The sequence below is a fragment of the Salvelinus sp. IW2-2015 genome, unplaced genomic scaffold (assembly GCF_002910315.2).
Source record: "Salvelinus sp. IW2-2015 unplaced genomic scaffold, ASM291031v2 Un_scaffold5240, whole genome shotgun sequence".
NCBI classification, from domain to species: domain Eukaryota; kingdom Metazoa; phylum Chordata; class Actinopteri; order Salmoniformes; family Salmonidae; genus Salvelinus; species Salvelinus sp. IW2-2015.
Window position 1 is genome coordinate 1 of NW_019946505.1, and position 13,951 is coordinate 13,951.

At 46.3% G+C, this 13,951-nt stretch overlaps 1 protein-coding gene across 1 annotated transcript; it reads left to right on the plus strand.

Annotated features, from left to right (window-relative positions):
• The first annotated feature begins 1,756 nt into the window (after window positions 1-1,756).
• LOC112078087 (protein PALS2-like) lies at window positions 1,757-12,625 on the plus strand. The gene is made up of 7 exons (XM_070441935.1): window positions 1,757-1,846; window positions 4,307-4,438; window positions 7,063-7,159; window positions 7,651-7,692; window positions 9,892-9,921; window positions 11,528-11,692; window positions 11,907-12,625. The coding sequence occupies exons 1-7, from the start codon at window positions 1,757-1,759 to the stop codon at window positions 12,206-12,208; spliced, it is 858 nt and encodes a 285-aa protein (XP_070298036.1). The 3' UTR covers window positions 12,209-12,625.
• The last annotated feature ends 1,326 nt before the right edge of the window (window positions 12,626-13,951 follow it).

Below are 13,951 nucleotides of genomic sequence, written 5' to 3' on the forward strand. Positions count from 1 at the left end.
GCGCGAGCTGGGCAGCATCCCAAGGCGCTGTTGGAGCTGCTGAGCGACTGCCAGCGGGGGCATCACCCTCAAAGATCCTGCCCAGCTACTCGACACTCCAGCACCCTCACAGGTGAACCAGAGGTCATATTTATTAGGGAACCGTAGCCAAAATGTTTTGCAACAGAAACAACGAGTTGTACTTGACCAGATTTCAGTAGTAGTCCCTCAGTTCTCAGTTAAGCTTCCCTTCACACTCCTACATGACTACAACACGGGTGCTAACATCCTCCTCGTGAGGGACACCTGGGAATGTAGAGTTTCCTGCACCAACACACCTGATCTCAGTTGATTAGGTGAAATTCCTCAGATCTAGTAGTCAGATGCTCTGTTAAAGCAGGGCTGGGAACAGAAACCTGTTGCCGTCGTCCGTCTTTTCTAATAGTAAAAAAATCATTCGAAAAGATTTTTATACTTTTACCTTTGATACTTAAGTATATTTTAGCACATTACAATTACTTTTGATACATATTTACAAACCAAACACTTTGACTTTACTCAAGTAGTATTTACTGGGTGACTTTTTACTTGAGTCATTTTCTATGAATTCTCTTGCCTTTTTCCATCATGTGTTTTTTCTGTACTGTCAGGTGTGAAGGGAGACGGTCTGCGTCCTACCACATGACAGAGCCACGGCTGAACTCTTACCCTGCTGGGACACACTGGTCTAATTTAATACACTTCATGGACTAACTGGGGCAACTGAGGAGAGGGAGAAGGGAAGGACTGGATGGCGGAGGGAAGAGGAGATGCAAAGAGCAGGAGGAGCGAAGGTGTACTGAAAGGAAAGAAGCCTATCTGGGGCATGGGCGACGGAAAGGCAAAGGACAGCTGATTCTGGGGCATGGGAGGAGGAAAGGAAAAGGACAGCTGATCTGGGGCATGGGGGAGTGATCGGAAAGAACAGCTTGATCTGGGGCATGGGAGGAGAAAGGGAAAGACAGCTGATCTGCGGCATGGGGAGGAGGAAACAGGAGCAAGGACAAGCTGATCTGGGGCATGGGGAGGCAGGAAAGGAACACTGAACAGCTGATCTGGGAGCATGCGGGAGGAGTAAAGGAAAGGACTAGCTGATCTGGGCATGGGAGGAGGAAAGAGAAGACAGCTGATCTGGGCATGGGAGGAGGAAAGACAAGGACAGCTGATCTGGAGCATGGGGAGGAGGAAAGAAAGGACAGCTGGCTGGGCATGGGAGGAGGAAAGGAAATGACAGCTGAATCTGGGGCATGGGGAGGAGGAAAGACAAGGACAGCTGATCTGAGCATCGGGGAGGAAAGGAAAGGACAGCGGATCTGGGCATGGGGAGGAGAAATACAAGGACAGCTGATCTGGCGGCATGGGGAGGAGGAAAGGAAAGGACAGCTGATCTGGAGGCATGGGGAGGAGGAAAGACAGCTGATCTGGCGGCATGATGGGGAGGAGGAAAAGGACAAGCGGAAGCCTGATCTAGGGCATGGGGAGGAGAAAGAAGACAGCTGATCTGGCGGGGCAATCGGGGAGAGAGGAAAGGAAATGGACAGCCTGATCTTGGCGGCATGGGGAGGAGGAAAGGAAAATGACAGCTGATCTGGGGCATGGGGAGAGGAAAGGAAAGGACAGCTGATCTGCGAGCATGCGGAGGAGGTGAACGAAAGCTGCATCTGGGGCATGGGAGGAGTAAAGGAAAGGAAAGCGATCTGGAGCATGGGAGAGTAAGGAAAGACAGCTGATCTGGAGCATGGGGAGGAGTAACAGGAAAAAGCTGCTACAGACTGCATCTGGCGGCATCGGGAGGAGGAAAGGACAGCTGATCTGGGGCATGGGGAGAGTAAAGGAAAGGACAGCTGATCTGGGCATGGGGAGATAAAGGACAGCTGATCTGGAGCATGGGAGGATAGGAAAAACCTGTTATACCATATAAACAACCAGGAGCACAGTTCTGCTGTGAGGCCTTATGTAGGGCAGGGCTCTCCAACCCTGTTCCTGAGAGATCAGTCCTGTAGGCCAGGGCTCTCCAACCCTGTTCCTGGAGAGATACAGTCCTGTAGGACAGGGCTCTCTAACCCTGTTCCTGGAGAGATACAGTCCTGTAGGACAGGGCTCTCTAACCCTGTTCCTGGAGAGAACAGTCCTGTAGGACAGGGCTCCCAACCCTGTTCCTGGAGAGATACAGTCCTGTAGGACAGGGCTCTCTAACCCTGTTCCTGGAGAGATCAGTCCTGTAGGCAGGGCTCTCTAACCCTGTTCCTGAGAGATACAGTCCTGTAGGACAGGGCTCTCTAACCCTGTTCCTGGAGAGACAGTCCTGTAGGACAGGGCTCTCTAACCCTGTTCCTGGAGAGACAGTCCTGTAGGACAGGGCTCTCTAACCCTGTTCCTGGAGAGATACAGTCCTGTAGGACAGGGCTCTCTAACCCTGTTCCTGGAGATACAGTCCTGTAGGACAGGGCTCTCAACCCTGTTCCTGGAGAGATACAGTCCTGTAGGACAGGGCTCTCTAACCCTGTTCCTGGAGAGATACAGTCCTGTAGGCAGGGCTCTCTAACCCTGTTTCCTGGAGAGATACAGTCCTGTAGGCACGGCTCTCCAACCCTGTCTGGAGAGAACAGTCTGTAGGCCAGGGCTCTCAACCCTGTTCCTGAGAGATACAGTCCTGTAGGACAGGGCTCTCTAACCTGTTCCTGGAGAGATACATCCTGTAGGACAGGGTCTCTAACCCTGTTCCTGGAGAGACAGTCCTGGTAGGACAGGGCTCTCTAACCCTGTTCCTGGAGAGACAGTCCGTGTAGGAACAGGGCCTCTCCACCTGTTCCTGGAGAGATGCAGTCCTGCTAGGACAGGCTCTCTAACCCTGTCCTGCCAGAGATGCAGTCCTGGGGACAGGCCTCTCTAACCCTGTTCCTGGAGAGATACGTCCTGTAGGACAGGGCTCTCCTACCCTGTTCTGGAGAGATACAGTCCTGTAGGCCAGGACCTCTCTAACCCTGTTCCTGGAGAGATGCAGTCCTGTAGGGCAGGGCTCTCTAACCCGGCTTCCTGCGAGAGCATGCATCCTGTAGGACAGGGCTCTCTACCCTGTTCTGGAGAGATGCAGTCCTGTAGGACAGGGCTCTCTAACCCTGTTCCTGGAGAGATACAGTCCTGTAGGACAGGGCTCTCTAACCCTGTTCCTGGAGAGATGCGTCCTGCTAGGACAGGCTCTCTAACCCTGTTCCTGGAGAGATGCAGTCCTCGTGAACAGGCCTCTCTAACCCTGTCCTGGAGAGATGCAGTCCTGTAGGACAGGCTCTCTAACCCTGTCCTGCGAGAGATACATCCTGTAGGACAGGCTCTCTAACCCTGTTCCTGGAGATCAGTCCGTAGGCAGGGCTCTTAACCCTGTTCCTGGAGAGATACAGTCCTGTAGGACAGGGCTCTCTCAACCCTGCTTCCTGGAGAGATACAGTCCCTGTAAACAGGGCTCTCTAACCCTGTTCCTGGCAGAGATACAGTCCTGTAGGACAGGGCTCTCTAACCCTGTTCTGGAGAGATACAGTCCTGTAGGCCCAGGGCTCTCTAACCCTGTTCCTGCAGAGATACAGTCCTGTAGGCCAGGGCTCTCTAACCCTGTTCCTGGAGAGATACAGTCCTGTAGGACAGGGCTCTCTAACCCTGTTCCTGGAGAGATACAGTCCTGTAGGACAGGGCTCTCTAACCCTGTTCCTGGAGAGATACAGTCCTGTAGGGCAGGGCTCTTCCAACCCTGTTCCTGGAGAGATACAGTCCTGTAGGCCAGGGCTCTCTAACCCTGTTCCTGGAGATATACAGTCCTGTAGGACAGGGCTCTCTAACCCTGTTCCTGGAGAGATGCAGTCCTGTAGAACAGGGCTCTCTAACCCTGTTCCTGGAGAGATACAGTCCTGTAGGACAGGGCTCTCTAACCCTGTTCCTGGAGAGATACAGTCCTGTAGGACAGGGCTCTCTAACCCTGTTCCTGGAGAGATACAGTCCTGTAGGACAGGGCTCTCTAACCCTGTTCCTGGAGAGATACAGTCCTGTAGGCCAGGGCTCTCTAACCCTGTTCCTGCAGAGATACAGTCCTGTAGGACAGGGCTCTCTAACCCTGTTCCTGGAGAGATACAGTCCTGTAGATTGTTTGTTTCTCTCTGTAGATTCTCACAGTACAGACTGTAGAGCGTTGGGCTGTTGGTGATTTACAATCTGAAGAKGATGTCRTTGTTAAACACCCCTCCTATTTCCTTTTTCTACCTGAAGCTGTAACTATGGTAACACAGACCTTGTTTTCCAGGTGCATCTGAAACCCCACTTTAACTACAGCCCAGCCACAGACAACCTGATCCCCTGTAAGGAGGCTGGCCTGGCCTTCTCTAAAGGAGATGTATTGCACATTGTCAACAGAGAGGACCCTAACTGGTGGCAGGTAGGTACTGCTGACCCCAGAACAGCCCTTAGCTGTGTGTTATTCATCCATAATCCACAGGTCCTCATGCCTTATTGATCAAATATATGGCTCTGCTACTACTTTCAGAGGAACGTTCTCTTAGACTCAGGGTTGAATGACTTTCCCACATCCACCCCGAGGCACTTGATCTGAAACAACTGGATGGAGAGATGCCGTGTAAGCAATATGGTAATAGGTTCGTGCTCCATCTTGCCTTCTGATTGGCTAGGTGGAACTTTTAATTAGGGATGCACGATATATCGGAATCAGCCGATATTAGCTAAAAATGCCAACATCGGTATCGGCCCGATGTCTAGTTTAACACCAACGTTAAAAACCGATGTCAAAGCTGACGTGCATACCTATATAACGTAGGTACATGACGTTATAACGCCACGTAAAATGTTGCGCTACACGTGCAACACAGCATCCCTAAACTAGCCCACCGTGTCTGCTGTGTGGATCGAGCAGTCAACAAGTCAAGTCATTTGAAAGAGTAACAACATTTCAGCAAGACAACTCAAAGGTGAAATCCATTAAAGCCAAGATAATGAAATTCATTGCTCTTGACAATCAACCGCTCTCTGTCGTGGGTGATGTTGGCTTTCGCGACTGGTCGTGTACCGGTACTCACTAACGCCACCAAGTGGCGCTATTGTTCAGATGTTGCCCTACCGGAGTTACACAGTAATAGATTCACGACATACAATGGAAAGCCGTTTGGGTCTTTGCGTGTCAAAAAAGATACACGTCAAATAACACTATTTCACAATTACACAATTTAATGCGTTAAATAAGATTTTAGTTTGACATGTAAAATAACACAGTTCTATTGTAGAATGTTGTGTGTTCTGAATTTGCAAGCGCAAGCCAAGCACCACCACTACTTTTTTTTTTTCTTTAGCACCACCAGTACTATCAGTAGCACTGTCAAAGCTGTACAAAACAGTCTGCAAACACCGGTCACGAACGATATGTTTACAATACCGCGTTGGTAATAAACATTATTTTGTTCAACCGCAACTTCTGGGGTAGCTAGCTAGCTTTAGCTTGRTACCTAGCTAGCACCAATACAACCAGCCTGAAAACAATGACCAGTAGAACCTGCAGTCATTTTCACTATTCTTAGCAATGATTTAGGAATCCTTGTGTGTCAGTATTAGCTAGGTAGCCACTTGTTGTTCGCCTATTGAAATTTAACATCAGTTCATGAAGATAAATAGTTAGCCAGCTACTTAACCTTGTTGACCAAAGCTAATGTTATAAGCAGCCAGCTAGCTTCATCTGGCTAGTGAGTCTCAACGGGACCGGGTTATGTGTTGTTAAGCTAGCCGCAATAAGGATTAGGCACAATACAGGGATTCGCGGTTTGCCTTCAAAATAAAAGTACCTCTTTGAAAGTGATTCAGAAGGTTACAATTGGTGGAATCATGCCATATTTATACTAGATCATGTTAAACAAGGTTGGAATGTGAAGCAATGAAATGGGGTGTCAGTCTACTCGGTGACACCCACAGAACACAACTGTGAAGAGTTTATGTAAATATTAGCGTTGTAGCTCTTATCGCGGGACTGTGAAATCACCTCCACAGTCACCCTATTGTGTGTGTGTTGACATTCATATTGCACTGTACAGTTTTACCTAAGGATTGGGGATCAATGAAATGGGGTATCAGTCTACTCAATACCCAATATATTTTTTCCCAACGTCCTCCTCAGTTATCAGACTCCAAAACATCCTCTAAGTATAGGTTGACAATAAATGTGGCTCAATTCACAGTTGAGTCCTGCAATAAGAACTACAATGTTAATGTTTTCTGGGTGTCACTGAGTAGACTGATACCCCATGTCATTGATCCACAATCCATAGGTAAGGCTGTACAGTGAAATAAGTTTGCCCACAATGCAATTCTAAAGTATAATACATCCAGTGTGATTTCAAAAGCTTTTGTCAAATTAACAAATTGTCTTTTGTTGATTTTATATAACATTCCAACCTCGTTTAGCATGATCTATTAAACTATGCCATAATTATACTATTTGTATTCCCGTGTGGCTCAGTTGGTAGAGCATGGCGCTTGCAACGCCAGGGTTGTGGGTTCATTCCCCACGGGGGGACCAGGATGAATATGTATGAACTTTCCAATTTGTAAGTCGCTCTGGATAAGAGCGTCTGCTAAATGACTTAAATGTAAATGTATTAATTTGCATCACTGTCAATGGCATACTTTTATTTTGAAGTCTAACCGCAAAGTCCACTATTTTGGCTAATCCTTATTATAGCTAGCTTCACATAGATGGGTCCGACCACCATTAATCAACTAAGAACTGTCTTATAAATGAGGTTTATTTTAGATGATGACACCTAGCTATATAGTTAGCCAGGTAACTATAGCTACTGAAACAGATGATATGTTTTTGGGGAAGAACGTTGTTTGCATCTATGAGCTAGCTAGCTTCTTTTTAATGACTAGCACTGTAGGTACACAAGACAACTTTACTCCATTTGTGACTTTTAATTTACAAAAAATGAACTGCTCCTTAAGAGTAGAGCAAGAGAAACAGGAAGTAGCATGTYTCTGACCTCACATCCTGTCCCTCAGGCAGTCAACATTGTGGGAGGAGCCACAGGACTGATCCCCAGTCAGTTCTTAGAGGAGAAGAGGAAGGCCTTTGTGAGGAGAGAATGGAATGGATCAGGTACATTTCTGACTATGTAAAATGACTTTGGGTGTTTTGAAAAGTGCTTAAAATGTAATTATTATTAGGCAGTTAGACTTCTTTACACCCGCCTATATAACTCAGAATACTGCCTGGTTCAACTGAGGTGAAATGGAATTGTAACACACATCTCTATACTCAACAAAGTRCTGAYATCTACCCCAAAATCGTATCTTCTCCCCACCAGTTTGTGTCCTCGTGTGTGTCCCAAATGGATCCCTTTACCCTATATAGTGAAAGTAGTGTACTATATACACACAGCCTCTATACCCATGACAGTTTATTTCTGAAGTGATCACATTTGGCAGCAAACTGCCATGAAAGTATAGGCTGAATCCACACTCTAATAAATAACCCCCCCACCACTTCCCCACTACTTGTGTCCACAACTCAGACGTACTTAGGAAATATGTTTACTCTGGTGCCCTCTTGTGGTTCAGTGAACTTTTAATGTGTTTTGTTCCTCCCAGGCGTTCTCTGTGGGACACTAACAGGAAAGAAGAAGAAGAAGAAGATGATGTNCCATAATCCACAGGTCCTCATGCCTTATTGATCAAATATATGGCTCTGCTACTACTTTCAGAGGAACGTTCTCTTAGACTCAGGGTTGAATGACTTTCCCACATCCACCCGGAGGCACTYGATCTGAAACAACTGGATGGAGAGATGCMGTGTAAGCAATATGGTAATAGGTCCGTGCTCCATCTTGCCTTCTGATTGGCTAGGTGGAACTTTTAATTAGGGATGCACGATATATCGGAATCGGCYRATATTMGCTWAAAATGCCAACATCGGTATTGGCCCGATGTCTAGTTTAACGGCAATGTTAAAAACCGATGTCAAAGCTGACGTGCTTACCTATATAACGTAGGTACATGATGTAATGACGCCACGTAAAATGTTGCGCAACACAGCATCCCTAAACTAGCCCACAATGTCTGCTGTGTGGATCGAGCAGTCAACAAGTCAAGTCATTTGAAAGAGTAAGAACATTTCAGCGAGACAACTCAAAGGCGAAATTCATTAAAGCCAAGATAATGGAATTCATTGCTCTTGAAAATCAACCGTTCTCTGTCGTGGGTGATGTTGGCTTTCGCGACTGGTCGAGTACCGGTACACACTAACGCCACCAAGTGCGCTATTGTTCAGATGTTGCCCTACCGGAGTTACACAGTAATAGCTTCACGACATACTATGGAAAGCCGTTTGRGTCTTTGCGTGTCAAAAAAGATACACGTCAAATAACACTATTTCACAATAACACTATTTAATGCGTTAAATAAGCTTTTAATTTGACATGTAAAATAACACAGTTCTATTGTAGAATGTTGTGTGTTCTGAATTTGCAAGCAAGAAAGCAATTTTAGCACCACCACTACTATCAGTAGCACTGTCAAAGCTGTACAAAACAGTCTGCAAACACCGGTCACGAACGATATGTTTACAATACCGCGTTGGTAATAAACATTATTTGTTCAACCGCAACTTCTGGGGTAGCTACTACGCTTGCTGGTACCTAGCTACACCCATACAACCAGCCTGAAAACAATGACCAATAGAAACCTGCAGTCATTTCACTTTCTTAGCAATGATTTAGGAATCCTTGTTGTGTCAGATTAGCTAGGTAGCACTTGTTGTTCGCCTATTGAAATTTAACAGAGAAATTTAACGGAGAAACGCTGGGCCAATTTTTGCGCCCGCCCTATGGGACTTCAATCATGCCGAATGTGATACAGCCTGGATTCAAACCAGGGGACTGTAGTGACGCCTCTTGCATGAGATGTAGTACCTTAGACCGCTGCGTCATGTGTGTGTTAACTATTAACTGTACATAGAAATGCTTAAAAGGCCAATTTTGGGGGGAATCTGGTATTGTTTTTGGCAAGGAAGATATCGGTATCGGACAAAAATGTCATATCGGTGCATCACTAACTTTGAATCATATTGCTTCCAGCTGTCCTAACCGCCCTGAGCACCCCTAATGGGATAGGGGCGTAGTATTCCATTTGTGACTTTATTACAAAAATGAACTGTCCTTAAGAGTAGAGCAAGAGAAACAGGAAGTAGCATGTTTCTGACCTCACATCCTGTCCCTCAGGCAGTCAACATTGTGGGAGGAGCCACAGGACTGATCCCCAGTCAGTCTTAGAGGAGAAGAGGAAGGCCTTTGTGAGAGAGAGAATGGAATGGATCAGGACATTTCTGACTATGTAAAATGGACTTTGGGTGTTTGAAAAGTGCTTAAAATGTAATTATTATTAGGAGTTAGACTTCTTTACACCCGCCTATATAACTCAGAATACTGCCTGGTTCAACTGAGGTGAAATGGAATTGTAACACACATCTCTATACTCAACAATCTACTGAATCTACCCCAAAATCGATCTTCTCCCCACCAGTTTGTGTCCTCGTGTGTGTCCCAAATGGATCCCTTTACCCTATATAGTGAAAGTAGTGTACTATATACACACAGCCTCTATACATGACAGTTTATTTCTAATGATCACATTTGGCAGCAAACTGCCATGAAAGTATAGGCTGAATCCACACTCTAATAAATAACCCCCCACCACTTCCCCACTACTGTGTGTCCACAACTCAGACCTACTTAGGAAATGTTTACTCTGGTGCCCTCTTGTGGTTCAGTGAACTTTTAATGTTTTTGTTCCCCCAGCGTTCTCTGTGGGACACTAACAGGAAAGAAGAAGAAGAGAAGATGATGTACCTGATGTCCAAGAATGCAGTGAGTTCAGCAGCCATTAGACCTCTCTGATCCTGCTCTAAAGGACTTCAGTTCACCATTGGCTGTTGTTATACTGATAACAGTATCTCCAGCCATTAGACCTATCTGATCCTGCCTCTAAAGGACTTCAGTTCACCATGTGGCTGTTATACTGATAACAGTATCTCCAGCCATTAGACCTCTCTGATCCTGCTCTAAGGACTTCAGTTCACCATGTGGCTGTTGTTATACTGATAACAGTATCTCCAGCCATTAGACCTCTCTGATCCTGCTCTAAAGGACTTCAGTTCACCATGTGGCTGTTGTTATACTGATAACAGTAGCTCCAGCCATTAGACCTCTCTGATCCTGCTCTACAGGACTTCAGTTCACCATGTGGTGTTACTATCAGTAACATGTTGTTGCCAGAGCCATCTCCTAATGCATATCAAAGCAAAAAAACAAGCTGGATATACCTATGTCTCTCATTATTGGCAGCCATTCATTTAATATTTCAGTGATATAAAAGTGTACTACAGTATAGCCTAACTAGTAGGTAGGTTCATTTTCCATCTATTGTGGGCTCTACACTGAGCGTACAAAACATTAGGAACACYTGCTCTTTCCATGACAGACTGACCAGGTGTCACTTGTTAATCCATTTTARTCAGTGTAGATGAAGGGGAAGCAACTCAATAGTAGGAAGGTGTTCTTAATGTTTTGTACACTCAGTGTATATAACTGTAGTATAGATGACTGTATATAATACTGAACAAAAATATAAACGCAACAAATGTAAAGTGTTGGTCCCATGTTTCATGAGCTGAAATAAAAGATCCCAGAAATGTTCCAGACACACAAAAAAACTATTTCTCTCAAATGTTATGCACAAATTTGTTTACATTCCTGTTAGTGAGCATTTCTCCTTTCTCAAGATAATCCATCCACCTGACAGTTGTGGCATATCAAGAAGCTGGTTAAACAGCATGATCAGTACACAGGTGCACCTTGTGCCGGGGACAAAAGACCACTCTAAAATATTCAGTTTTGTCACACAACACAATGCCACAGATGTCTCCAGTTTTGAGGGAGTGTGCATTTGGCATTCTGACTGCAGGACTGTCCACCAGAGAATTGAATGTACATTTTTCTACCATAAGCCGCCTTCAACGTCGTTTTAGAGAATTTGTCAGTACGTTGAACCGRCCTCACAAACGCGGACCACGTGTAACCACGCCATCCTAGGACCTCCACATCCGGCTTCYTTACCTGCAGSATCGTCTGAGACCAGCTACCAGGACAGCTGATGAAACTGAGGATTATTTCTGTCTGTAATAAAGCCCTTTTTGTGGGGAAAAACTCATTCTGATTGGCTGGGCCTGGCTCCCCAGTGGGTGGACCTATGCCGAACCATGGCTGTGCCCCTGCCCAGTCATGTGAAATCCATAAATTAGGGTCTAATGAATTTATTTCAATTGACAGATTTCCTTATGTTAAACTAACTCAGTAAAATCGTTGAAATTGTTGTATGTTGTGTTTTTATATTTTTGTTCAGTAGTTATGTGTTAGTATTATTACTGAGCAAACTAAGCTGATGGTGGTAGCGTGTCTGTTGTCGTGACGACCAGAGTTTGACCGCCACGAGCTGCAGATCTACGAAGAGGTGGCCAAGATGCCTCCGTTCCAGAGGAAGACCCTGGTTCTGATTGGTGCTCAGGGAGTGGGCCGGCGCAGCCTAAAGAACAGACTGATCATCATCAACCCCCTGCTCTATGGAACCACCGTCCCGTGTGAGTTCCACCCCCCCGTGTGTGTGTATATCAGAGACAAACTTCAGTCTCCTATGGATTAATGAGATTTTTCCTCACCCCCCCTCTTTCTCTCCTCACCCCTCTTTCTCTCCTCACCCCTCTTTCCTCACCCCTCCTGCATACCTCCCTCAATCTCCTTACCCCACCTCTCACTCTCTCCTCCTCCTTACCTCCCACCATCACCTCCCTCCAGTCACGTCTCGTTCTGCTCGGGAGGAGGAGAGAGACGGCCAGTCGTACTGCTTTGTGTCTCGGTCCCAGATGGAGGCAGACATTAAGGCCCGTTGCTACCTGGAGCATGGAGAGTACGATGGAAACCTCTACGGAACCAAGATGAACTCCATCCACGAGGTGGTGGACGCAGGACGTACCTGCATACTGGACGTTAACCCACAGGTAGGTCTGACACACAGTCAGGATTTATTCATTTTAAAGGCCCAGAAAATGGGATTCTCCTGTGTCTTTATATATGTTTCTGTACTTAGGTTGGAATAATACTGTAATGTGAACATTCTGATCAGGCCTTTGTGTTGAGCTGATTGAAAAGACCGCCTGAAATTTCAGCTTGTTTTTGTGGGAGTTTTGGTCGGCCTGGTGACATCACCATGTGGAAAATGAGTTAATAGACCAATAAGAAACAGAGTTCCAAACCTCTCTACCAATAACAGCTAGTTTTTAGTTTCCCCCTCCCCATTCAGACCACTCCCAGACAGTCTTGGCTAAATTCTTTCTTGAGAAATTGCTTTTGCTAAGAAGCTATTTTTGTTTCTTTTTAACTATTTTGATTGAAAATAATGACCGTAAGGGACCTAATTTGTTACCCAGAAATGATTTGATATTGAGATAAAAACAGATGCATGGGTCTTAAGCAAAACCTGAATAAGCATGATTACGTGATGGGTCATGTGTGTTGATGGGTCGTGTGTGTTGATGAGTCGTGTGTGTTGATGAGTCGTGTGTGTTGATGAGTCATGTGTGTTGATGAGTCGTGTGTGTTGATGGGTCCGTGTGTGTTGATGGGTCGTGCTGTGTTGATGGGTCGTGTGTGTTTGAATGGGTCGTGTGTGTTGATGGGTCGGTGGTGTGATGAGTCGTGTGTGTTGATGGGTCGTGTGTGTTGAGGTCGTGGTGTTTGAATGAGTCGTGTGTGTTGATGGGTCGTGTTGTTGATGGTCGTGTGTGTTGATGAGTCGTGTGTGTTGATGGTCGTGTGTGTTGAATGAGTCGTGTGTGTTGATGGGTCGTGTGTGTTGATGGGTCGTGTGTGTTGATGAGTCGGTGTGTGTTGATGGGTCGTGGTGTGTTGAGGTGGTGTGTGATGAGTCGTGTGTGTTGATGGTTGTGTGGTGTTGATGGTCTGTGTGTGATGGGTCGTGTGTGTTGATGGTCGTGTGTGTTGATGGGTCGTGTGTGTTGATGAGTTCGTGTGTGGTTGATGGGTCGTGTGTGGGTTGAGGTCGTGTGTGTTGATGGGTCGGTGGTGTTGATGGGTCGTGTGTGTTGATGGGTCGTGTGTTTGATGGGTCGTGTGTGTTGATGAGTCGTGTGTGTGATGGGTCGTTGTGTTGATGAGTCGTTGGTGTTGATGGGTCGTGTGTGTTGATGAGTCGTGTGTGTTGATGGGGTCGTGTGTGTTGATGGTCGTGTGTGTGTGATGGGTCGTGTGTGTTGTGAGTCGTGTGTGTTGAGGTCGTGTGTGTGATGGGTCGTGGTGTGGTTGATGAGTGTGTGTAGTCGTGTGTGTTGTGTTTGATGGGGTCGTGTGGTGTTGATCGAAGTCATGTGTGTTGATGGGTGTGTTGTGGTGTGTGGTGTGTGTGTGTGGTGTGTGTGGTGGTTGTGTGTGGTGTGTGTGTGTGTGTGGTGTTGTTGTGGAGTTGTGGTTTGTGTGTGGTTTGATGGGCTGTGTGTGTTGTGTGTGTTGTGTGTGAGGTTGTGTGTGTTTGATGGGTTTGTGTGTCGTTGAATGGACATTGCACACACACAACTACTGGAAGATGTTGTCGCTGTGTTGAATCAGGGCCATTTCGTGTGTCGATGTAGCTATTTTAGATACTAGGGTCAGTGTCGGATGTGGTGTCTGATGGGCGACTCCGTGTAGTCAATACGAAGTCTAGCACGGACAGCTATCTGTACGTGCTCAAGTTCAGATAACCGGCATCGTAGCGTTGATACCCATCAACACAGCGTTACAGTCAGATGCTGGTCTCAGTCAAGCCGACATCGAGAAGCCAGCTG